We start from the raw sequence: 25,032 nt of genomic DNA, 5'->3' as shown, positions 1-25,032 counted from the left end.
AAATATTTTGGAGTACCTTTTCAGACCTTTAAATTAAGGTTTTAATAATTGGATGATTACTATTCAGATTATATTAGGCATAATCATCCTAGCTTTAGGCTAACTTTAAATTGGTTAATTGTAAAACTACATGTTAAATATTATAATAGAGTTTTATCAACACCCCACATATTGACCAAACTGTTCAGTTTTCATTGTTACATTTTAAAAGATGTCAGTAATAAAAACTATGCTTTTGGTACATTACATCTTAATTAGGGTTAAATTTGCTTTTATTTGGCCACTTAAAAAAAATCCAACATGTTAATGACTATTTCTAAAACATTGAACACTGCTATTTCACCTAGTGAGATCTTTTAGACATTACATTTGAGATGCATGTTTTAAAGATAATCACATATACACTGAACTAATTTACCTTTAAAGTGGCCAAAGGGTCACATCTTCTAGTCTGCATTTTATTCTATACACACATTCAAGGTGAGCTAAATACTAATCACACTACATTGACTTTTAGGGTAACATTTTAAACATTTCTAATCCACTATGCTATTTTAAGGCATAATATATCAAATTGGCCCAACTTTAGATTAACTGATTGTTTTGATCAATTTCAATATGACTTACATTATTTTGGGGGCAATTTAAACCTCAAATACAACTTTTGGACCACAACCTACAAATTTCCCTTCACATTAGGCTTTGAGTTTGGGATTAGACATTTCTAAAAAATCAAAAGGCAATACTCACACTCTCAAAGTAGAGTTGCACCAGGACTTCCTTCTTGGACATAATGAAGCAATGTGATTTTACCATCACATCAGCAGTGGTCCATTGGAGGAAAGGCCTGAGCAAACAATGTGTTACTTAGATTTTTTGGAATACCCTTCACTGAGAGCTATGTATTTTTTCATTTTAACTCATGTAAAATAAGCAGTCTTGGATTATTTTCTTTACTTGTTTAGGCTGATTTTTTTACAGATTAGTTTTTAAAAACATTAGACACTACAAGTATTAATTTCAAAGATTACATTTAAGTTGAATTACTTTAGATAAATACTCGAAATTTACACACCATACATTAAACTATTTTACATTAAGGTTTTGTATGATTACTATTTCTAAACCATTCAGAAAAAATACATTACAATATTACATTCTACAATACAATTACCTTTGACATTATATTCTTAGTTTAGGCCAACCCTGCTTTTCATTTTTTTCTATTATTACACTGCACATTAAAGTTTAGATTAAAGTCTTAAAAACACCCTGCATTTGGAACTACTTTTTTACCAAACATTTCACTATTTTTACATTTCAAAAGCAGTTACTAATTAAATCCTAACTTTGATACATTACATCCTAAGTTTGGCTAAATCTGCTTTTATTTTACCCATTTACATAACCGACATTTTAAGATTATTTTTTCAGGACTTCCTAAAACAATGAACACTAATTTTAACACTGCTATTTTACCTAGTTAGATCTTTTATACATTACATTTAAGTTTACACAAATCCCACACTTCACTATTTGAGATGCACGTTTTAAATACACTGCAGAAAACAACTTCTAACCACTGCAAGTATTACCTTTTACAATCTTTTATTTAAGTCAACAATTACAAGGCAAAAAGGTCTGGTCTTCTAGTCTACATTTAATCTATACACAAACTTTACTTCTAGATGGTTACAACAATTCATAAATAAACATTTAGTAATCACACTACATTGAATTTTAGGGTAACCTTAAAATTTTATACTTTTCAAATCGACTATGCTACTTTTTTTGTTTACAACATAATTTTTGAAGGCATTATATATTCGATTAATCACATTTGCCTGACTTTAGGATTAACTGATTAGCTTTTGGGCAATTTGGACTACAACCTAACATTTCCCATCGTATTACACTTTGAGTTTGGGATTAGACATTTCTACAAAATCAAAAGGCAATACTCACAATCTCAAAGTAGAGTTGCACCAGGACTTTCTTCTTGGACATAATGAAGCCATGTGATTTTTACAATCACATCAGCAGTGGTGACTTGGAAGCATGCTTTTGAATTGGAGGTACGGTTTGAGCTAACAATCTGTCTTAGTTTGATTTTTACATTAGGATTTTTTGGAACACATTTAGCTGAGTTATGTTTTTAGTTTTAACTCATGTAAAATAAGCTGTCTTGGATTTATTTTACAGATTGGTTTTTAAATATGTTAGACATTGCAAGTATTTTTTTTACATTTAAGTTTAGAGAAATACTCAAATACTAATATTACTAAAATTTTGTATTACCTTCTTTACACACCATACACTAAACTATTTTAAATTAAGCTTTAGAAGGATTACTATTTCTAAACTATTCAGAAAAATATAAATTACAATATTACATTACTCATTCTACAGTGCAAATCTTATCTTTCACATTCAATTCCTAGTTCAGGCCAATCCTGCATTTTATTATTTTGAGAATTATTAAACTGCATGTTAAAGTTTATATTAAACAGTCTTAAAAACAACCTGCATATGGAACTACTTTAACCAAACATTTCACTATTTTTAGACATTTAATTGCATATTTTGATTTTTACTATTTCTAAAGCAGTTACTAAGAAAATAACTTTGGTACATTATATCCTACATTTGCTTTATTTACCCAATTTAAATAATCCTACATTACTAAGATTTTCTAATACAATGACTATTATTTTTAACACTGCTATTTTACCTAGTTAGATCTTTTCAACACTACATCCAAGTTTACACAAATCCCACACTTGACGATTTGAGATAAAGTGCACAATTTAAATAAGTTAACTGCAAATACACTGAACATAAAAACACATTCTAACCACTGAAAGTATTACCTTTTACAATCTTTTATTAAAGTCAAAAAAGTTCACAATTACAATACACTTGACATGAACTAATTACTTTTAAAGTGGCAAAATACAAGATACACAGCAAAAGGTCTGGTCTTCTAGTCAAAGTTTGTTCTATACAAATTCTAGAGTTCCAGTTGCTTTCAAATATTTTAGATAAATATACAAATACTATTTAATACAATCCTAAACGAGCTCAAGCACCTACTTTGATCATTTCCTCTAAACAGAAATGCTCCAACTACATTCTAAAATAGTTACTTGCATTTTTGGTTTTGCTCTAATCTAGGTACACCTATATCAGCTGCCAGCAACAAACAATGCCTCTTCCAAAGTGTGTTACATGGGCCGGCCAAAGCCCGTTTCACACAAATTGACGTCTAGCAGAGTTCATATTTGACGAGCTGATCGACCTATGTGGGTGAACTGCCAGCAACAGACAAGGCCTTCTGGACAATTTGTACTACTCAGGAGGGGCCCCTCACACTTTCGCACATCTTGACTTCCAGCAAAGTCTACTTTTGACAAGCCACCCATACTATCATATTAGTTTGACATTAACCATATTATGAGTTACTTACCACTACATTTTTGCCACTTTTACATTAGAGCACTCAAGGTCTAATATACAGAATTCCAGACGATTTACCAAATATCATGTACAGTTAACTGAGCCTGCATCAATATTCTACTATTATTACCTATGCCACTTTGTTTAACTGATTAACATTTTACATAATTAAAAAAAATAAAAAGTTACAAATAACCTTCAGGTCCAATCCCACAGGACAGACGACCGACTCCAATGCCATTGCCACTTCTGAGGAAGGTGTTCACCAATCACCTACAAGGAATTGACATGTCAATTTTTGCTAGAATTTGGTTTTGCTTGTTTTTTTTTAAATAATATATCACATGACATACCAGTTCATCGGGATCCAAGCGGAAGAGAATGCATCATGAAGATCTTCCTTCAGAAAGCAGGAGTCCAATGGCCAGGCTGCAAGATTTACATTAAACATGGTTAGATATCCAGATTACATTATCGAAATTCACACCGAGTTTGTCGACTTTACCTCAATTATTCAGCTTTTGAAGTCAGATCTGTAGACCTCCAAACAGTCGCCATCGTGGACCGTGGAATTGTGTTAAACCAAAAAAAAAAATAGAATTAGTTAGACATTCTTTTTATATTTGCTCACTTCACCTTGCATATTTCTTTTGCCTCAAAACGTGGTCTTCGACAGCTCTCCATGTCTAAGCGCCAGACCTGGCCAAGCATTTGAGACCGTCTGCAATCAGGGCTCAATAACTGTCTTTTTTTTTTTTTCTAAATTTAGATTTACTTTTTTCTCTTCTATAACCTATTTCACTTATCCCGATGCAGTTCTTTATGTCCCAACAGTCAGTGTCTACAATCAGGAATGTTAATTTGTCAAAAACAATTATAGTTTTAGAATGGTCTGATTTTGTTTCTCCTTTTTGCAGCTTCTAATGTCCAGTCATGGTCTGCAATCAGGGACAGAAATCGTTCAAAACAAATATTCTATTGTAGATTTAATGATTTTTGGGGGTCAAAAGACTAGAAAATTATACTTAACCATTTGCAGTTCTTAATATCCCATCAGGGATGGAGACTGTCACAAAATATTATGGTTATAGATTTTGATTTTTTCAAGATATGAAAATTTATACTTACACTTTTGCAGCTCATAATGTCCATCAGTTATCATCCCAGGGATGGAGAACTGTCCAAAAAAAAAAATGCATCATTGTTATACTTTCATACAACACAAATGTCTAGATCTTTGGAGAAAAACTTTACCTGTGGCAGCACTCCATGTTCAAGCAATACACTTGGCCAGACATTTCCATTGATCTACAATCAGAGACACTGTCAATATTATTTAGTTGACCACCAAGTTACATTTGCCAACTTCATAATATATATTACACATCAGTTAACTTTATCTACAACATTTGCCAGCACTCAATGTCCAAGGGATTGACTCAGCCAGAGATTTATGATCGTCACCGCTTGGAGATCAATTGCCGTCAAAAATTAAACTACATCCAAAATATTCTAATTATACTGGAACTATGTTAGCTATCAATGTTCAAATCAGTTATAGTCACTTGCCATCAGGGATGGACAACTGCCAACAAACATTACTTATAATCATACATCTACAAGATTTTTGCATTTGTCAGCACTCAATGTCCAAGGGACTAACCCAGCCAGAGATTTAAGATCATCGCCGCTTTGAGATCAAGTACTGTCAAAATTGAATGCTTACATTTAAACTTCATCTTTCAATTGCATTTTCTACATACCTCTCAAAAAATTAGTTCTCCTTTAGCTGCCATCAATGTCCAATCGGTTGCAATCACCTGCCATCGGGGATGTAAACTGTCAACAAAAATTACATGGTTATATAATCGGCAAACTTAAATCTACAAGATTTTAGCCTTTGCCAGCACTCAATGTCCAAGGGATAGACTCAGCCAGAGATTTAAGATCGTCACCACTTGGAGATCAAGTACCGTCAAAATGTAAGAACAACATCTAAAAACTGGTACCTTCATCACATTTGATTGCCTTTTCTACATACCTCTCAAACAAATTAAATTCTCTTGAGCTGCCATCGATATCCAAATTGATTATGATCACCTGCCATCGGGGATGTGAACTGTCAACAAAAGTTACACGGTTATATAATCGGCTAACTTAATCTACAAGATTTTAGCCTTTGCCAGCACTCAATGTCCAAAGGATTGACTCAGCCAGAGATTTTAATTTGTCACCACTTGGAGATCAAGTACCGTCAAAAGGTAAGACTAACATACCTCAAAAAAAAAACACTTTGCCTTTACCTGTTAATGTGCAATCAGTTATGATCACCTGCCATCGGAGATGTGAACTGTCAACAATAATTACATTGTTAGACATTGGCATACTACATCTACAAGATTTTGGCCTTTGTCAGCACTCAATGTCCAAGGGATAGACTCAGCCAGAGATTTAAAATCGTCACCACTTGGAGATCAAGTACTGTCAAAATGTAAGAATAACATCTAAAAAACTGGTACCTTCATCACATTTGATTGCCTTTTCTACATACCTCTCAAAAATTTAAAATTTCTTCAGCTGCCATCGGGGATGTGAACTGTCAGCAAAAATTACATGGTTATATAATTGGCAAACTTTATCTACTTGATTTTAGCCTTTGCCAGCACTCAATGTCCAAGGGATAGACTCAGCCAGAGATTTACGATCATCGCCACTTGGACATCAAGGACCGTCAAAAAGATGACCATCATCACATCTCATTTTTTTTACAGTTCTCTCAAAAATTTCTTTACCTTTGGCAGCTATCAATGTTCAATCACTTACAATCACCGGTGATCAGGGATGGAGAACTGGCAACAAAAAACATTAACATTTCAACACATTCATAATAAGCCAACTGCCATTTCTTTTGACTAAAACCTAACCTGTAGCAGCACTCCATGTCCAAGCAATAGACCAGGTCAGATATTTACAATCAACAGGAGACTCAGGGGCTTGATACCTGTCCAAAAGTATACAGTTATAGAATGGGAGTTAGCATAATTAATTCTTATATATACACACACACACAACAAATTATACTTAACCAATTGCAGTTCTCATGTCCAATCAGTCAAGATCATCGGCCAGCAAGGAGACAGACTATCAAAAATATTATTAGAAATTGTTATACATTGGCAAACTTTAGCTACAAGATTTTAGCATTTGCCAGCACTCAATGTCCAAGGGATAGACTCAGCCAGAGATCTACGATCGTCGCCACTTGGAGATCAAGGACTGTCAAAATTAAAGAAGTTAGCAGGGTTAACTGCATTTTTAAACCAAAATTTAAATTTTGACTTTACCATTGGCAGCTCTCAAGGTCCAAACAGGACATCTGGTCAAAGACACTTTACCAGATGTGATGTCGAGGGACTTATCGAAGTCTTCTGCATCAAAATGGCCACACCTAGGATGAAATATCATCATGCACATTCAATTAGCAATGGGGTCTTCTCACATAAACTATACCCACATGATTTTTTTAACACTAGGAAAGATTGACTAACTCATTTTACGCTTCGTTACATAATTCCAACCGTTGTCGGCTTGCCACCGGGTGAGCTGGCTGGCCCTCTCCTGGTAAAACCGAACACCATCATTTCAGAATTTGGTCATGAGTCCAATTGTTTGGTAGCCCTCTCGGGAATATTTGAAGCATGATGTCAATTTCTATTTTTAATGACATATTTAAAACCATGTCAGCATTAACAAACTATTAAACTTAACTTGCCAAGTGGCCTCTGGGTGCATCTCCTCATGGTCAGCAAACGGGTCACACCTAGGTGAAGAAACACATTGGGTTCAATAATCTCAAATTGGCACCAGGCCCCATCTCACAGAAAGAAAACAATTTTTCTTTTAAAGCCAGCACCAGCGACAAATTTCATCATTAAATAATTTTGGCCATTGTCAGCCCACGACCAGGTGAGCTGGCTGGCCCTCTCCCGGTAAAACCGAACACTATCAATTCAGATTTTGGAAAGAAGCTCAATTGTTTGTCAGCTCTCTTGGGGAAATTTGTATCTTCCTTATTGGAATCAAGAAAGTCAATTTCCTTTTTTAATGACACTTAAATCCCATGTCTACATTAACTAACTACTATACTTAACTTGCTCAAGTGGCATCTGGGTGCAAGGCCTCATGGTCATCTGCAGCAAACAGGTCACACCTGGGTAAAGAAACATTAAAAAGATTCGGTTGAATTACCTGGAATTGGCACCAGGTTCCTTCTCTCATACAATAAAATTCACCAATCATGACTTTTTTTAACCCTGAAGAGAGTGTCCTATTTTGTTAAACTTGGCTGTTGTCAGCTCCTGACCGGGTGAGCCGGCTGGCCCTCTCTCGGTAACACTGAACATTATCTAAAATAATTTGGAAAGGAGCTCAATTGTTTGTCAGCTCTTGGGAAATTTTGAATCTTTCTTATTGAAATCAAAACAGTGTTTCCATTTTTTATGACACTTAAATTCTATGTCTACATTAACAAACTACTATACTTAACTTGCTCAAGTGGCATCTGGGTGCAAGTCCTCATGGTCATCTGCAGCAACCCGGTCACACCTGGGTAAAGAAACACATTTAAAAGATTGGGTTGAATGACCAGGAATGGCACCAGGTCCCTTCTCTCATACAATAAAATTCACCAATCATGCCAATTTTTTAAACCCTGAAGCGAGCGACAAATTTCGTTAAACTTGGCCGTTTTCAGCCCACGACCGGGTGAGCTGGCTGGCCCTCTCCCGGTAAAACCGAACACTATCAATTCAGAATTTGGTAAAAGAGCCCAATTGTTTGTCAGCTCTCTTGGGAAAATTTGAATCTTCCTCATTGGAAGTCAAGAAAATGTCAATTATTTTTATATGACACATTTCAAATAGTAAAACCCATGTTGCATTAACAAACTATTATACTTAACTTGCTCTAGTGGCATCTGGGTGCAAGTCCTCATGGTCATCTGCAGCAAGCCAGTGACACCTGGGTAAAGAAACATTAAAAAGATTGGGTTGAATGACCTGGAATTGGCACCAGGTCCCTTCTCTCATACAAAAAAAACACCAAACATGCCGATTTTTTTTTAACCCTCAAGCGAGTGAGAAATTTCTTCTTATACTTAACTTGCTCTTAGTGGCATCTGGGTGCAACTCCATGGTCATCTGCAGCAAACAAGTCAAACCTAAGTGCAGAAACACACCAAAAAGATTGGGTTGAATGACCTCAAATTGGCAACAGGTCCAGTGTCACAGAAAATAAATATTACATCAAATTTAATTAGGTTAAAGCCAAAGCGAGTGACATATTTCGTTAAAGAAACTTGGCCATTGTCGGCCCACGACCAGGTGAGCTGGCTGGCCCTCTCCCGGTAAAACCGAACAATATCAATTCAGAATTTGGAAAGAAGCTCAATTGTTTGTCAGCTCTCTTGGGGAAATTTGTATCCTCCTTATTGGAATCAAGAAAATGTCAATTTCCATTTTTAATGACACTTATAAACCATGTCTACATTAACAAACTAGTATACTTAACTTGCTCAAGTGGCATCTGGGTGCAACTCCTCATGGTCATCTGCAGCAAACAGGTCACACCTGGGTAAAGAAACACATTCAAAAGATTGGGTTGAATGACCTGGAACTGGCACCAGGTCCCTTCTCTCATACAAAAAACACCAATCATGCCAATTTTTTTTAAACCCTGAAGTGAGTGACAAATTTCGTTAAACTTGGCCGTTTTCGGCTCACGACCGGGTGAGCTGGTTGGCCCTCTCCCGGTAAAACCGAACACTATCAATTCAGAATTTGGAAAGAAGATCTTAATTGTTTGTCAGCTCTCTTGGGAAAATTTGATTCTTCCTCATTGGAAGTCAAGAAAATGTCAATCATTTTTATTTTTAAATGACACATTTCAAATAGTAAAACCCATATCTGCATTAACAAACTATTATACTTAACTTGCTCAAGTGGCATCCGGATCCAACTCCTCACGGTCATCTGCAGCAATCAAGTCAAACCTAAGTGAAGAAACACACCAAAAAGATTGGGTTGAATGACCACCAATTGGCATCAGGTCCAGGCTCACAGAAAATAAATATTACATCTAATTTAATTAGTTTAAAGCCAAAGCGAGTGACATATTTTGTTAAAGAAACTTGGCCGTTTTCGGCCCGCGACCGGTTGAGCTGGCTGACCCTCTCCCGGTAAAACCGATCACTATTAATTCTAAATTTGGAAATGAGCTTAATTGTTTGTCAGCTCTCTTGGGAAAATTTGAATTTTCCTCATTGGAAGGCAAGAAAATGTCAATAGTAAAACCCATGTCTGCATTAACAAACTATTATACTTAACTTGCTCTAGTGGCATCTGGGTACAAGTCCCCATGGTCATCTGCAGCAGACAAGTCAAACCTGGGTAAAGAAACATTAAAAAGATTGGGTTGAATGACCTGGAATTGGCACCAGGTCCCTGCTCTCATACAAAAAAAAAAAACACCAATCATGCCATTTTTTTTTTCATAAACCCTCAAGCAAGTGACAAATTTCTTTACACTTGGCAATTTTTACCACGCGACCGGGTGAGCTGGCTGGCCCTCTCCCGGTAAAACCGAACACTATCAATTCAGATTTTGGAAAAGAGCAGTTGTTTGTCAGCTCTCTGGGGAAATTTTTAATCTTCCTCATTGGAAGTCAGGAAAATGCCAATCATTTTTTATTTTTAAATGACACATTTCAAATAGTAAAACCCATGTCTGCATTAACAAACTATTATACTTAACCTGCTCTAGTGGCATCTGGGTACAAGTCCCCATGGTCATCTGCAGCAGACAAGTCAAACCTAAGTGAAGAAACACAACAACAAAAAATGGGTTGAATGACCAGGAATGGGCACCAGGACCGTTCTCTTATACAAAAAAAAACACCAATCATGCCATTTTTTTTTTTTTTTTAAACCCTGAAGCGAATGACAAATTTCGTTAAACTTGGCCGTTTTCGGCCCACGACCAGGTGAGCTGGCTGGCCCTCTCCCGGTAAAACCGAACACTATCAATTCAGAATTTGGAAAGAAGAGCCCAATTGTTTGTCAGCTCGCTTGGGAAAATTTTAATCTTCCTCATTGGAAGTCAAGAACATGTCAATCATTTTTATTTTGAAATGACACATTTCAAATAGTAAAACCCATGTGTCCATTAACAAACTATTATACTTAACTTGCTCTAGTGGCATGTGGGTGCAAGTCCTCACGGTCATCTGCAGCAAACAAGTCAAACCTAAGTGAAGAAACACCAAAAAAAAAGGGGGTTGAATGATCTCAAATTGGCACCAGGTACCTTCTGACATACATCAAACCCATTTTTGTTTGTTTAAAGCTAATGCGAGGGACAAATTTCATTCCATAAACTCGGCCGTTTGTCGGACCGGGTGAGCTGGCTGACTCTCTCCCGGTAAAACCGAACACTATCAATTCAGAATTTGGAAAGAAGAGCTTAATTGTTTGTCAGCTCTCTTGGGAAAATTTGATTCTTCCTCATTGGAAGCCAAGAACATGTCAATCATTTTGATTTTTAAATGACACATTTCAAATTGTAAATCCCATATCTGCATTAACAAACTATTATACTTAACTTGCTCAAGTGGCATCTGGGTCCAACTCCTCATGGTCATCTGCAGCAATCAAGTCAAACCTAAGTGAAGAAACATACCAAAAAGATTGGGTTGAATGACCACCAATTGGCATCAGGTCCAGCCTCACAGAAATTACATCAAATTTAATTAGTTTAAAGCCAAAGCGAGTGACATATTTCGTTAAATAAACCTGGCCGTTTTCGGCCCGCGACCGGTTGAGCTGGCTGACTCTCTACCGGTAAAACCGATCACTATTTATTCAAAATTTGGAAATGAGCTTAATTGTCAGCTCTCTTGGGAAAATTTGATTTTTCCTCATTGGAAGTCAAGAAAATATCAATCCTTTTCATTTTCAAATGACACATTTCAAATAGTGAAACCCATGTCTGCATTAACAAACTATTATACTTAACTTGCTCTAGTGGCATCTGGGTACAAGTCCCCATGTTCATCTGCAGCAGACAAGTCAAACCTAAGTGAAGAAACACAACAACAAAAATTGGGTTGAATGACCAGGAATGGGCACCAGGTCCGTTCTCTTATACAAAAAAAAACAATCATGCCATTTTTTTTTTTTAAACCCTGAAGCGAATGACAAATTTCGTTAAACTTGGCCGTTTTCGGCCCACGACCAGGTGAGCTGGCTGGCCCTCTCCCGGTAAAACCGAACACTATCAATTCAGAATTTGGAAAAGAGCAGTTGTTTGTCAGCTCTCTCGGATAATTTGAATCTTCCTCATTGGAAGGCAAAAGAATGTCAATCTTTTTTTTTTTCCAATGACACATTTCAAATAGTAAAACCCATGTCTGCATTAACAAACTATTATACTTAACTTGCTCTAGTGGCATCTGGGTGCAAGTCCTCATGGTGATCTGCAGCAAACCAGTCAAACCTAAGTGAAGAAACACCAAAAAAATTGTGTTGAATCACCTCAAATTGACACCAGGTCCCTTCTGACATACATCAAACCCATTTTTGTTTGTTTAAAGCTAATGCGAGGGACAAATTTCATTCCATAAACTCGGCCGTTTGTCGGCCCGCGACCGGGTGAGCTGGCTGACCCTCTCCCGGTAAAACCGAATACCATCAACTCAAAATTTGGAAAGGAGCCTTATTTTTTGTCAGCTCTCTCGGGAACATCGGGTTCTTCCCCGTTGCTATCCAAATGGAGAATTTACAGATTTCACGACAATGTTAAGCTCAACATTTCATACTTAACTCGTTAGAGTGGCTCAGGGTCATCGGGGTGATCTCCGACAGACGGGACGCACCTAGGTAAAGGGGGAACGCCAAAACATTGGGTCAATGACAACCATTTGCACATCTGACAACCACGACGAGATCGACGGCGGAAACAGACACTTTTAGGCTAATGCAATTGACAAACACTACCGCAAGAACAAACGCATTGAACGCTTGTGTTAGAGAAAGTGCAGTAGAAAACGCCCACTTTTCTTACCTTTGCAGGTGCTTTTGCAGAGTTCACAAAAAGCGGCCGACGCAGTCAAACAAACCTCGACATGGGTGCAAAATCAAGGCGAAAAGAAGCAACTGAGTTGCCGAGGACAACTTTGTCAGTTGAGATCGAAAGCCGAGCGAGGAGAGCTCGAAAGATCGACAACTTTCACCTGGACGCCAAAGCGTTTAAATACGATCCGGTCGAGATCACGTGACGTCCGGGGAGGGGCCGCGAGTCTACGTCACGTGACTTTCGGGGAGGGGACCGGACGGAACTGGGTTTCCCTTTCGATGTCGTTCTAATTTTTTCCCCTAGACCTCAGTGGTGTTCGCTCTCTACTCGTATTCTACGATCCGAACGCCGCAGAAGAAGAGTTTGAATGGGCGCCGTCCGCGAACACGTACCGAACGTCTCTTGTTTGGAGTTATTTATTCGTACGAAACGGCACTACGTGGCCGATCCAAAATCAAATTGACCCTCCGCGGCGAAGAAGCGGGGTCTCGGAGTCCGCGACGTGAGTTAGACATCACGACCGGTTTGTACACACGCTTCTTTGTTTGGCTAATGTTAGCACGTTAGCATCGGAGGCACGCAGGCATCAAAACAACGCATTTTGGTCCTTTTTAATCATCTCATACGACGTTGCTCTGTCGCATCGATCTTTGTAATGCACCTACATTCGTTACGAGACCGCCGGATGTAACGATGGGCTTCAGATTAGTTCGGTTTTAAAACCAGATATACGTATAAAGGTTAACTTTAGCTATCGTGATCCCAGCTCGGTGTGGCGATGGCAGCATCATTACCACAGAAAGGGGGCGTGGCGGGGATGCCCCCTCAACCGCAACAGCCCCCCCATATGGCCCCCGGCGGCCCCGTGGGTGCGGGTCAGCAGCCAATGCCACCCCAGGGTGCCCTCCGAGAGATCTCCCCAGTTTTCTTGTGTCGGATCGGCCAGGAAACGGTGCAGGATATCGTCACGAGGACCATGGAGATCTTTCAACTCACTCGAGGAACGCAGGTAAGAAAAATATGAGATTGAACTCGATGGTTGCCACGGCGATAAAGGTTTTTTGGTTTTAGAAACCGATTGGGACCTGCATAACTGTGAATGACATCGCTTGTTTTGTTTTAGCTTCCCAATGGCGTGACTCAGAGTCAGGCCATGTACCAGGACCGTTTTGGGAAACTCCAGGAGCACCTGAGGCAGCTGGCTTTGCTCTTCCGGAAACTGCGCCTCCTTTACGAACGCTGCGTGGAGATGACGGCCGACCTGCGAGAAGGCCCCGCCGAGGTCCCGAACGAACCGCTTGAACGTGCCGGTTACATGTTTTCCGCTCGCCTCACTCAAATGTGTCTCCAGCTCGTGCCCTACGTCGGAGAAGAACTGGTCAACGTTAGGGTGGAGCCGTGCGGTCCTTTGGTCCACCGGGAGAGAAAAGAAGTCCTGGAGGTGATCTGAATTCTATTGAATAGAAATAGTCCGAGGCCGCCGCGAGGGATGATTTGAAACGAAATTCCGGTCTCTGTGTTTGCAGAAAGTCCGTCAGAAGAACCGAGAGATGAAGGTTCTCATGGATCAGATGAGGGATTTGCTGTGGAACGTCAACGCCATGTTGACCTTGAGGAAATGATCCGTCCCGATCGACCCGCCGGCTGACCGTTCCCTATCGTCCCACGGGAGGGCAGCAAAACTCTTTGCGTCGAAATGAATTCATTTGATTTGGACATTTACGTGTAGGCGTTTCCAGTTCCGTTCTCTCGGAGCCCGGTGATTTTTATTTTTCTATAGACCTCCCCAGAAATAAGTTAAAAACGTCTTCTCGCGACGGTAAGTTCGGTGCGATCTTGCGCGAGGCGCGGCAGCTACGTTCGGTACGTCTCAGGTGTTTTGTACTGTGCGCTCGACTCGTTTGGCGGCGATGGCGCGCCGCGAGATGTTCTTCCTCGCCGTCCTGTCTGACATTAAATACTTTTCTGAAACTCAGCCATCCGTTCCCTCCAATGAACTTCAGTGCGAACGGTTGACAAGTGTTTTATTTGTTTTCCAGTTCACCTTGTACTTTTTTCCCCACGTTGTCATCTCACTCACTCACGCCCTCTCGAGATCTTTGTACTTCTTTCGGAGGACCGACACCTGATCTTTGAAGAGGACGGGGTCCAGGCGAAATTGAGAGTGGACCAGGGGCATGTAGCCAAACCAGCTGGCGAAAGTGTTGACGCATTCCTGGCGCTGGTTGAAATGCTCCGGGTTGGCCCAAGGGACGTTCTTGGTGGTCTTCTGCCAAAAGGATCAAAATGTGTGTTATGTTTTCGTTTTTTGTTTTGTTTTTTTTACTCGATGCCTCGTTGGACTAAATCTCCATTCTCTATAAATGACTTGGCTAAAAATAAATGGATACTTTATTGTCACACGCCATCCGTTGTTTTTGGGTACCTGCGGGCCGGGCGACTCCTTATATTGCTTCCTTTGCGCTACTTTGATAGGCGGCAGGTGGGTGACGGCGGAAACCAGGAAGTTCATGAGGATGTCATCGCAGTTGGACGAACGATCCACCAGCGTCCTCAAAGACTGCGGCAGGTAGTGCGAGAACAGGTGGTGGTAATACCTGTCCATTAGATCGAGGGGAAAACATTCGGTTCATTTTGGAACGTCTACGTTTGACCGGTCGGTCGGAATATTGGCTGCTGTCGTCTAAATGGCGGACCGTGCCTTGTTCCACGGCGTCTGATGAACTGCTACTCCCGAAATACATATTTTTCTGTTCTCCGGCAGATTTTGAAGGTTGTGTTTTTTGTGCCCTCCTCCCAAATTAAACTTGCGTCTCACAAACCTCACCGATGAGCCCCTATGTATTTCTTGAGCGAGCACACGACTAAAATAAAAGAATCGCACCTAAAAAACTCAGCTCTGCGTACGTTTGTGTTCTCGATTGAATCGACGGGTGCAATACCTGTGGTAGAAGGCGGCGCCGGTCAGGACCATGGAATAGTCATTGGTCCATTTGGATGTGTAACCCCAGGCTTGCTTTAAAGGATCCCAAAAGTGGCTGCGGGGCGGGTAACCCACGATCCGATCCGGAAAGCTTCGCCACACCAGGAAGGCAAAGTTGACCTACGACCACGTCACACTTAAATATTTCTAACGCATCCGGTACATCCACGTGTGGCGACGTTCGCAGACCTCGCTGGTCAACAGCGCCGCATCCTCGTCCAGACTGAGCACCGCGTCTGTCTCTATGGCGACGTGAGGCAGGAAGCGACCGGTGGTCTGCAAAAGCACGGCGCCATTAAATCTCTCCGCGGGCTACTCGCGCTTGGCGAGATTAGAAGAACGGGTCGGAGATGATCTCGTTACAACAAGCGAGGCTGCCGTAAATAAAACACAACGGCATGAGGGCAATGGACGGAGACCTCGGACCTACCTTTCGCTTGCCGTCCGTTACGGTGAGGGGGACTGGCATGGGGGGCCATTTGCTGCGACTGGGGGGCGCTTTCTCGCTGTTCCACAGTATGATGATCTGGAGGAGGGATACCGAACAATTCAGAAAACGGTTCGTCTGTTCGCTAGACATCAAATCTATTCGGACCTCCCAGTCCAAATGGATTTGACGTCTACTGCCGCCGACGGCAACAAGTGTTGATCAAAAGGTGTCTAATCCCATGGCTGGAAAACATTCATACTACAGACCTGTTCCAAATACGATGAATAAAAATACTTTTTCAATTCGATTAATTCACTATGGAAATAAAGCTGTCAGGCTCTTTAACAAAACAAATGGCTGAGTGTTAAGACCTACCGTATGCATGCATGTACATCTATGTGTATGTATGTATATATGTGCTTAGAGATATGTATGTACACGTGTGTATATATATATATATATATATTTCAGCAACATGCTTATTTATATATTTATTCATGTATTTATTTATTAACTTACTTATTACCCGTCTATTTATGCTTTTCCTATTTCTGCATCCTCACCCTCTAGCTACAGTGACAACGAAATTTCCCGAATACGGGATGAATAAAAGTTATCCAATCCAATCCAAATTAAAATAAAGTAATTTACAGTGCTTTAGTGTGGCTTTCCATAAAAACTCTCATTTGATTTGGTTCATTATTATTTTGAAACAGTATCTATTAGGGCAGTGTTTCCCAACCGTGGGAAATCGCAAGGAGTATACACTGTCATAATCAGAGAGAGAAATTAATAGGAATATAATGCAATTAAAATTGAACTATTTCAAGGTTCAAATCAAAATGCGATTAACGTTCGATTACACTATTGCGACATTCCTATTGTGAAACGGTCATTTGGTTGCTTATTTTTCTCTAACATGAACCTGAAGTCTGCGTGAGCGCAATTTTTTTGGGCGTAATATTGTGAGGTGAGACATATTTGGAGAAAAGCCATAAAATTATGCAATTTACAAACATGACATTCATTATTTTTGCATCACTCAAACCGGAAGTTGTTCAGGGGCCGCAGACATCGACTATGGTGACATTACGTCAGTGTGAACAGTTTTGGAGGTTCCTGCTTATAAAAATTGGATGAAAATGACTATTTTTTTATATAGGCGACATTGTTTGAAATTAAAATACTTTCATATGTCCCTTGAAATTTTGTTGTGCCGCGGCTCAGAAAGGGTTGGGAAACACTGTATTAGGGAGTATCATTCTAATGTTTTAATGACATTTTTGGGGAGTAGTACATTATTTATGGAAACAATCATGGAAAAGTTCATTGCTGATTCCAAAGAAAAAGTTATATAACTAAAATGCGACCTACTCCTTTTATGGCTTCACCATTTTACAAAAACAGTTCCATCCTAGACATTCCTAACTTTGGATGACGGTAAAGTCTTCTTACCTGCGAACAATACTTGGACTTGGAAACCACCTGAAGCAACTTCATGATCGGCTGCGACTGCGACACCAACGGCGAGACGGCGTGGATGACCGCCGTAAACTCCCGACTTGGACTGATACCTAAATCGCACACGCCAACGTATTTTACCGCTCGCCGCACGTCTCACGTTAACATGCAATTTTCTTTACCTAAGCCCAGGTAGTAGAAAGGAAAATGCGCCAGGTGAGTGGAATATTCCGGCAGGGCGAGTAGACCCCCGGGTAGGGAGTTCCACGTGTATTTGTTCCTCGATATGTGAGAAAATACACGATCTTTAATGATCTGGCGAAGGGGAGATAAAAAAAACAACGGTTTGAAAGGTTATTTGGATCCCATTTGCACTTCTCGTTTTCACCAACGGGAGGTTCCGAACGGCGTCCACCTCAAGCTGCCCGCGCAGCTGTCTCCCGTGGGGAAAGGTTCCCCTCTGCTTTGCGCTATGTATATAAGCAGCTTATCACCAACCTCCAGAACCTTCTCTTTATTATCTCGAGCATAAATCCCCAGCAGTAAACACACTGGGGGCAGGCAGACTTTGCTTTTATGAACACGGACGCGCAACGGGAACAGAAAAATCACCGCCGTGTGAGGCAGAATTCACCGTCAAAAAGAAAGAAAAAATAACTAATCGTATTATTACGAGATTAAAATGGTAATATCACCAGAAGAACGTTCTACGTTGTTATAGTTTGAGGGGAGAAAAAGTTGCGGTACTACGAGAAAAATAGCCTTTTCGTTATGCGTGAAGACGCCGTGCGGCTACTTTGGCGAAATTAGCTACCGTGTGCTCGTACTTGACGTAGATTTGCTGCCTCCGTTAAAATCGGTTTCACGAATAATGAATCTCTTTTTGCAAATCTAGTACATGGAATTAGAATCAATAAATAGCTTTAAAAGTTATGCAACATTACAACTTATTTTTAGAATATCAAGTGAAAAACAATTACTCAACATTTCCTGCAATGTTATTACTTTTTTCCCGGAATAGTATGACTCTTTTCCCTATTAAAATGCAACGTATAACTTCTTTCTCACAGTACTACGTACTAACATACGGTATTGCTGTTGGGGTTATTATGGGATATTATTGTATGTGTGCGTATTAATCATTATATGTATGTGTGGAATATTAATCATTATATATATATGTGATACATTAATCAAAGCTCACTATAACAAGGACACTTCCACTGATCTGAGTTCGCAATGAAGATCTGTGAAGGACCCTTAAATTGCTTGGACTTGGATTCCGGCAGATGGCGATTATCGAATCAACCCGTTTTACCTTTTATGGAAATTATTATGCTTACTGTGCAAATTCTTACGCAGTTGTTTTTGGTTTCCGATCTGATATGCAATTGTTGTTGCAGTTCTTTTTTGACCTTAATTGTGTTATTCGGTTAGCTTATGCAGTTGTTTTTTTACCTTAATTGTGTTATTCGGTTAGCTTATTCAATTGTTTGAATAAGATGACCTATGTATCGCTACTTTAACGTCCTAATGACTTTTTCCTCACCATTTTTCACACAACGTCACAACATTAATGTTATATTACGATTAATACAACATTTTTTTCTCGTATCGTTACGTAAGGCAACATAGTATTGCAACTTTACTCTCGTAATACTTCAACTTTTGGTGATATTATTACTGCTATTCTTATTATTCTCTCAATGATGCCACTTTCATCTCCTAATAATAGGACTTTCTCCTTTCCTTTTTTGGGCCCTAAAACGCCATCGTAAGAACCGGGCGTGTACGGACGGGCATAACTACGTCTATGCCTTAAGGTGGTCTTTGAGGCCGCAGGCGTGTCAGGTGCGCGCTTTGAAAATCGGCCTTGCGCCTAAAAAAAACAGGGAAAACAAAGACGCCAAAAAAGTTGAGAAGAAGGAAAGGAATGCGAGTCTATAATCAGAAGAGAGAGTCGTCTAATTCAAACGGAAACGTCTCCAAGAAAAGCAGTCTCGGTCCTACGTGGCCAGTAAACAGCGCGGAGGTTCGGGGTGAAGGACCGCGACGGAAAGGTCGTATTTTTGCGGCGGGGCCGCTTTCTCTTTGCCGTCTGAAAAAAAGCCGAGGTGAATTCTTAAACTGAATCGGCGCAATAAAGTAAAAAACAAACTTTACCTCCAGCGTGGTGAGGACGATTTTGTCCACGGACGAAAAGTAGGCATCCCACAACATCTGCGTTTGCTGTCTGAGAGCCAAAACCCGCTCATTTCCGATGGCTCGCACTGTGGATGGCACCTGAAAAAAAACCCAAAACAAATTTCATTGAACTCTTTCCCAACTGTTAACAGACATCCGATTCGTTAAGGGCGGGAGGGTTGGCGGTGAACCAAACTAAGATGTTTGCGTGGTACGGCGACATCGGCAGAATCTTGTATTTAGTGCATGCTGTTTGGGCGGCCCGTCTACTCTGGAGAAAAATTGAGACTTTTAAATGCGAGTGAGTCAATTTGTACCTTTTTTTGGATCGTTCAATAAGGGGAATTGCAATCATTAATCAGGGGCGAGATTGGCCGAGGTTGACGGGTACGCGGATCTAGATATATATATATATATATATATATATATATATATATATATATATATATATATATATATATATATGTATTTCAGCAACACGCTTATTTATTTATATATTTATTCATGTATTTATTTATTAACTTACTTATTACCTATCTATTTATGTCTAAAATGCCTTTCCAATTTCTGCATCCTCCCCCTCTTGCCGCGACCGGATGTTTGGTCGCCCTGGTGAATATAATTTTGAGAGCTGGTATCAACAGTAGATATTTAGATATTAAACTCTCTCGCTCATGAATATTATTTTGACAGCTGGTTTCAACAGTAAACTCTCTGTCATGTTGTCAAACGTCCGGCGACCAAACGTCCGGCGACCAAACGTCCGGCGACCAAACGTCCGGCGACCAAACGTCCGGCGACCAAACGTCCGAATACCCCCTCTTGCTACTGTGACAACGAAATGTCTCTAATACGGGATGAATAAAGTTATCCAATAAAATGATCCAATCCAATCTACTCCCGATCTGACATTAATCTGAAAATGATCTTCTTGTGCAACTGATCAAAGATGAATTTATTGTCTTATCGTTGAATCGCTCGCTTTCACCCCGTCCCACTCCAAACGAATTGGACGTCTGTCGCCGTCGGCGGCACGCAGACGTGATTGTTTGGGTTTCACCTGTAACAGTAGCCTCTCGTCGCCTTCCACGACGGCCTGGTTCCACTGTATGACGTCGGAGAAGGGCAGCTCCCAACCGTTGCTTAGCAACACGGGTACACACGCCGCCTAAATTCAAGATAGAAAAGTCAGAATCTACAATAAACTTGCACCGACAAAAAAATTGGGCAACACTAAATTCAAGGCAAGTATCGGAAATACTATTTCTTTTTATTAGGTCGTAAACAAATACATTCATCAAATTTTGTGGTTAAAATTTGATGGAATTCTTTGAATTCTTTCTCTTGATTTTTTTTAATGCTTCATTTTCATTCGATACTTTTTCAGGGGAACGCTAGTGAATATTTTTCCATTGGTTTTAGGCATGCTTATTACATACATACATATACATTAAATATACTTGTATTATTATGAATAGAAATCTTATTCTTATAGTCTATGATAAAAGCACAGGCTTAAATGTGGAAATTATTATCCATCTTTGAATGAGCTTTTCTTCCTATATTTTTTAAATAAAAAACAAATGCTCAACAAATACAGCTCATAAATCATCATCAATCCAAATAACATTCGCTTTGAAAATCAATGGTACAGTTCCAACAGACACAAGCTTGTCCAACAACTCATCAAACAAGACAAAATTATTAAAATAAATATATAAAAACAAAAAGATCTGCATTTAGGCAACCCTGTTAGACAAGTGTAAAGTCCCCGCTATTTTTGATAGAATTTTTAAATATGCTGAAGCCCATATTAGTCACTTCACGCACCGCGGTAGCTCACGTGTCCGACCCCGACCGACGTGTGGCAGTGAGTAATAACTTGAATTTGTGACGCCCCGCGGGTTTTCTCGAGGGTCTTTTTAACGCACGCGAAGGTGGTTGGCAACGCGGACGTCGTGCGTGGCGCTGACTCTTACGTGGACTAATGAGCGACACTCGGGGGAAGTGCGGCGGGCGAGAGCTGGTGCGGAATAAGAAGCAACTCGGGCTATATTGGAGATGGAGATGACTTTTGATGTTGCCTCATCCGTCTGACTCACTGACAACTTTTTCATGTCGCTACGGGTGCGTGTTTGTCCATCATTTTCAATCTCTTGCCGTTGCCGTTTCATTTCTGGACCGCAGTCCTCTGAAGTCACTTTTTTTTTTCTCGGGTACTCTCTCGTCTGTCAATAATCGTGATGGATGAACCAACTCCGCTCGAAAATATCGTTGTTTCCATTCGCCGCGCAGTAACTTCCAAACGTTGATTCTACCTTCATTATTAAAAAGACACAATTTGGTTAGGCCTGAGGACAAAAGTCGTCACTGTTGATTAGTCTTGGTTGGGGATTTTATATGAATAATCATGACCAATCAGAGACCACTCATTTAGTCTCGGAGAAATTGACAATTAGGAAAATCAACAAAAATATGTTTACCGTAAAAACTCAATGATGAGAAATGGGGGTCCCATCACTAACTTGTCATAAGATCGGATTTATTCCATTATTACATTGAGTATAACGGCCGATAAAGAAAATGGCTGCCATCGATTCATCGCTCAATGACTAAAAAATGCATCTTTTGTTTTTAACCACATTCAGTATTACCGTAGTAATTTTTTTGATTTAAAATAAAATCAACACAAAAGTGCCATTAACTCAATAACTACTGCGATTCCTTTTTTTCTCTAAGGGAATTTCATCACAATTGTTTACGTGACTACAATTTAGGAATTAAAGAATACTCAACACATTCGCGCGGGGTGCTGGAGCCTATCCCAGACAACCCAAGAGACACCCTGAATTGGTGGTCCGCCAAAGATATCGCACAAATGCTAAAACGATGAAGATTAACACTACGGCTGCCACTGACCATGATAGACGTCCAATCCGATTGGACGTCTGTCACCCTCACCTACGGGGGCAGGGAATGAGTTCATTTATGGGTTCGTGCGAGTGGTTAGCATGTCGGCCTCGCAGCTCTGGGGTCATGGGTTCAAATCCAGGTCGGTCCACCGGCATGGAGTTTGTATGGGTTTCCTCCGGGTACTCCGGTTTCTTCCCACATTCAAAAATCATGCAATGTAGGTTGATTGGACACTCTAAATTGCCCCTAGTACGTTTCCTCGTGCCCTGCGATCGGCTGGTCGCCGATTCAGGTGGGTCCCCCGTCTCTGGCCCGGCCGGAGTCAGCTGGGATAGGCTCCAGCACCCCCTCGACACCCTATTGAGGATAAAGCGGTTCCGAAAATGAGATGAGATGCAAGAGCAGGCTAAGTAGTGGCAATAAAACACTCTCTGGCCTCCCCCCAAGGGCTCTCCCACATTTCATCCCAGAATAGACCCGCTGAAGGACAGTCAAACAAATGGGAATACTCGTGCGCGTCCATCTGCGAGTGTGTGTCAGAGACAGCCCTAGGTTGCAAGGTCGCGGCGCTAATCCAAAGGCAATCCGATCCGGCCGGGGGGCCCGGCCCCGAGTCCTCCCACCCAGAGAAGGGCGCCCCAGCCAAACCGGAGGGCGTCGTGTAGCCGTTTATAGACGGCAACTCACGCGCCGGTTGGATTGTTCCCGTGTATTTTGGAAAGGTCGTTAAATATCCAACCGCATTAGTAATCCCCAGTTCTCCGTGGGCTCGCCCGGTGCCAAAACAAGAGGGTGGAAAATACATTTAAAAAAAAAAAGACGTTCTTGAAAAGTGGCATTAACGGAGGAGCGAAAACGAGGAGGAATGAGTGAACGCCGCCAAGCCTTGTGGCTCGTGTGCAGAGTTGCCTATTTAGCCTCCTTTTTATTCACGCATAAGGCACACGGCAAACGCAAAAGGGCCAGGGGAGCTCGGCGCCGAGCGGATCTAAAAACAGCCACTACTCTTTCCTGTTCTGGTGCGAGAACATCCACTTGGGTGGCAGAGGGAAAAAGCGCCGCACCCACGCGCCTTAACTCCCTGGACGCGCGTTTTTCCCTCATGGACGCTGGCGGATGACGACCGCGTCGCTTAGCGTCGCTGTGCATCAGCGCCCGTTTGAATTTAAAAGGCCAACGCGCTGAAATGAGAATCATTTCAACCTAGTTCGGTAACATGAAGAAAAAATGTAAAAGATGTAAAAACAAGTCTTTTGGCACAAAGTTGACGCCCAAGTCATTTTGACTGGGAGATGGCACCATTTTCACGATTTAATCTTAATCTGAACGTTAATTTATCGATTAAAAAGTAGCCACTCGCCCCCTATAGGAATACCAGATTTAAAAACTATGATTTAGATAATGTTAGTTGAATACTGTGTAAATTCAAAGGAAGAATATTTAGTGTTGTTTTCCCTTTTTTTTCTTTAAATATGATCTTTAATGCCAATATTTTCTTTCCTCACTTCTTTTAAATGAAATAATTTTACTTTTGAAATAAATGTATATTAAATACTTGAAAAAATAACATTTTAAAAGACATAAGATAATATGTTTTAAAGGTTTCCCTAAAAAATCTTCTTTTGGTATTAACGGTAATGAAAGGCTGGGGAAAGAAAAAAATACGCTTTTAATCAGCTTTTTAACTAAGTCAAAGGAAGAATATTTAGTGTTTTTTTTTCCTTTCTTTCTTTAAATATTACTTGTAAATATTATTTTTAATGACAATATTTAGTTTTTGGTTCACTTCTTTTAAATGAAATAATTTTCCTTTTAAAAAATCTTCTTCTTTTGGTATAAACGGTAATGAAAGGCTAGGGAAAGAAAAAAAATCGCTTTTTACTCGCCCTTTTATTTACCTGCAAGGATTCGAGGAAGCGGAAGGAACCCAGGCGTCTACCTCGAGGCACGAGACAAAAAGTGGAGTTGTGGAGCAGCTCCTGGTAGTCGAACCTGACCAAGAAAAAGACAAAACAAACATATTTTCAATACTCCGTATTTTATACAATCTCACAAAACTAGTAAATTTATTTTCTCTTGGCAGTAAGGCAAAGTTCACATCATCTAATTAACACTGCGAGAGCACCAACTGCAACAACATCAGTAAAATACTGTCCAACTCCAGTAAATTGAGAGCAAACCAACTCAGTAAGCTATTGGCACACTCTACTTTTGATAGATTATATTTAACAACATTCACATGTCAAATAAAGCTCAGCTTTTGCGATTTCACCAGCTCAGCTTACGGTAGGTCCTGCAATAAATCTTTTTTCATCCACAGACACGTTGGCACCCAAAATGAACGTTGGAAAAAGATGCCCATAAGCAAATATGGCCTACACATTGATTTGTTGCTTTAAAAAAAAAAAAGAAAGAGACATTTCCCTGCAGTGCCTCAGCAATACAATATGAGGGTGTGTTCCATCACCGCCTGCTC

At 40.2% G+C, this 25,032-nt stretch overlaps 2 protein-coding genes and 3 long non-coding RNA genes across 15 annotated transcripts in view; 1 reads left to right on the top strand and 4 right to left on the bottom strand.

Annotated features, from left to right (window-relative positions):
- Positions 1–2,864: 2,864 nt before the first annotated feature.
- LOC144067410 (uncharacterized) lies at positions 2,865–4,026 on the bottom strand. Its single transcript, XR_013297940.1, has 3 exons — positions 3,962–4,026; positions 3,810–3,885; positions 2,865–3,729 (listed from the first exon to the last, which is right to left on the bottom strand). It is a non-coding gene; the product is annotated as an uncharacterized LOC144067410 (long non-coding RNA).
- On the bottom strand, positions 4,021–7,986 carry LOC144067407 (uncharacterized). 9 transcript variants are annotated; one of them, XR_013297936.1, is made up of 12 exons: positions 7,636–7,660; positions 7,229–7,251; positions 6,801–6,904; positions 6,543–6,597; positions 6,381–6,457; positions 6,249–6,305; positions 6,008–6,052; positions 5,760–5,806; positions 5,498–5,575; positions 5,220–5,276; positions 4,711–4,764; positions 4,021–4,633 (listed from the first exon to the last, which is right to left on the bottom strand). It is a non-coding gene; the product is annotated as an uncharacterized LOC144067407 (long non-coding RNA). The 9 variants fall into 9 exon arrangements; XR_013297935.1 differs by lacking the exon at positions 7,636–7,660 and adding an exon at positions 7,005–7,074 and having other exon boundaries at positions 7,229–7,597; XR_013297930.1 differs by having other exon boundaries at positions 6,801–7,251; positions 7,636–7,986.
- A 3,539-nt stretch (positions 7,987–11,525) lies between these two features.
- LOC144067409 (uncharacterized) lies at positions 11,526–14,367 on the bottom strand. Its single transcript, XR_013297939.1, has 3 exons — positions 12,574–14,367; positions 11,948–12,385; positions 11,526–11,585 (listed from the first exon to the last, which is right to left on the bottom strand). It is a non-coding gene; the product is annotated as an uncharacterized LOC144067409 (long non-coding RNA).
- Positions 12,841–14,560, top strand: LOC144067406 (mediator of RNA polymerase II transcription subunit 30). 3 transcript variants are annotated; one of them, XM_077591159.1, is made up of 5 exons: positions 12,841–13,087; positions 13,352–13,594; positions 13,709–13,867; positions 13,937–14,026; positions 14,112–14,560. In XM_077591159.1, exons 2-5 carry the CDS (start codon positions 13,364–13,366, stop codon positions 14,205–14,207), a joined length of 576 nt encoding a protein of 191 aa, XP_077447285.1. In that variant the 5' UTR covers positions 12,841–13,087; positions 13,352–13,363; the 3' UTR covers positions 14,208–14,560. The 3 variants fall into 3 exon arrangements, with proteins under 3 accessions (XP_077447285.1, XP_077447284.1, XP_077447283.1); XM_077591157.1 differs by having other exon boundaries at positions 12,843–13,108; XM_077591158.1 differs by having other exon boundaries at positions 12,842–13,594.
- Positions 14,561–14,592: 32 nt separating this feature from the next.
- ext1c (exostoses (multiple) 1c) overlaps positions 14,593–25,032 on the bottom strand; it is a 41,516-nt gene continuing 31,076 nt past the window's right edge. The window contains exons 3-12 of the mRNA XM_077591151.1: positions 24,455–24,548; positions 20,704–20,811; positions 19,623–19,742; positions 17,642–17,774; positions 17,454–17,572; positions 15,999–16,094; positions 15,758–15,844; positions 15,528–15,688; positions 15,011–15,182; positions 14,593–14,854 (exon numbers count right to left, since the gene is read on the bottom strand). Of these exons, the coding sequence (XP_077447277.1) occupies positions 14,666–14,854; positions 15,011–15,182; positions 15,528–15,688; positions 15,758–15,844; positions 15,999–16,094; positions 17,454–17,572; positions 17,642–17,774; positions 19,623–19,742; positions 20,704–20,811; positions 24,455–24,548 (1,279 nt within the window). The 3' untranslated portion in view covers positions 14,593–14,665. The remainder of the gene's footprint in view (positions 14,855–15,010; positions 15,183–15,527; positions 15,689–15,757; positions 15,845–15,998; positions 16,095–17,453; positions 17,573–17,641; positions 17,775–19,622; positions 19,743–20,703; positions 20,812–24,454; positions 24,549–25,032) is intronic.

Source organism: Stigmatopora argus, chromosome 21 (assembly GCF_051989625.1).
Source record: "Stigmatopora argus isolate UIUO_Sarg chromosome 21, RoL_Sarg_1.0, whole genome shotgun sequence".
Classification (NCBI taxonomy): Eukaryota; Metazoa; Chordata; class Actinopteri; order Syngnathiformes; family Syngnathidae; genus Stigmatopora; species Stigmatopora argus.
This window is presented reverse-complemented; position numbering and strand designations above follow the sequence as displayed.

Bases quoted from the DNA above. Each gene is read 5' to 3' on its own strand.
- LOC144067406 (XM_077591159.1), top strand. From the start codon at position 13,364: ATGGCAGCATCATTACCACAGAAAGGGGGCGTGGCGGGGATGCCCCCT. The intron at 13,595-13,708 runs GTAAGAAAAATA...GTTTTGTTTTAG, and splicing joins AACTCACTCGAGGAACGCAG to CTTCCCAATGGCGTGACTCA. The intron at 13,868-13,936 runs GTCCCGAACGAA...ATGTGTCTCCAG, and splicing joins TGCGAGAAGGCCCCGCCGAG to CTCGTGCCCTACGTCGGAGA.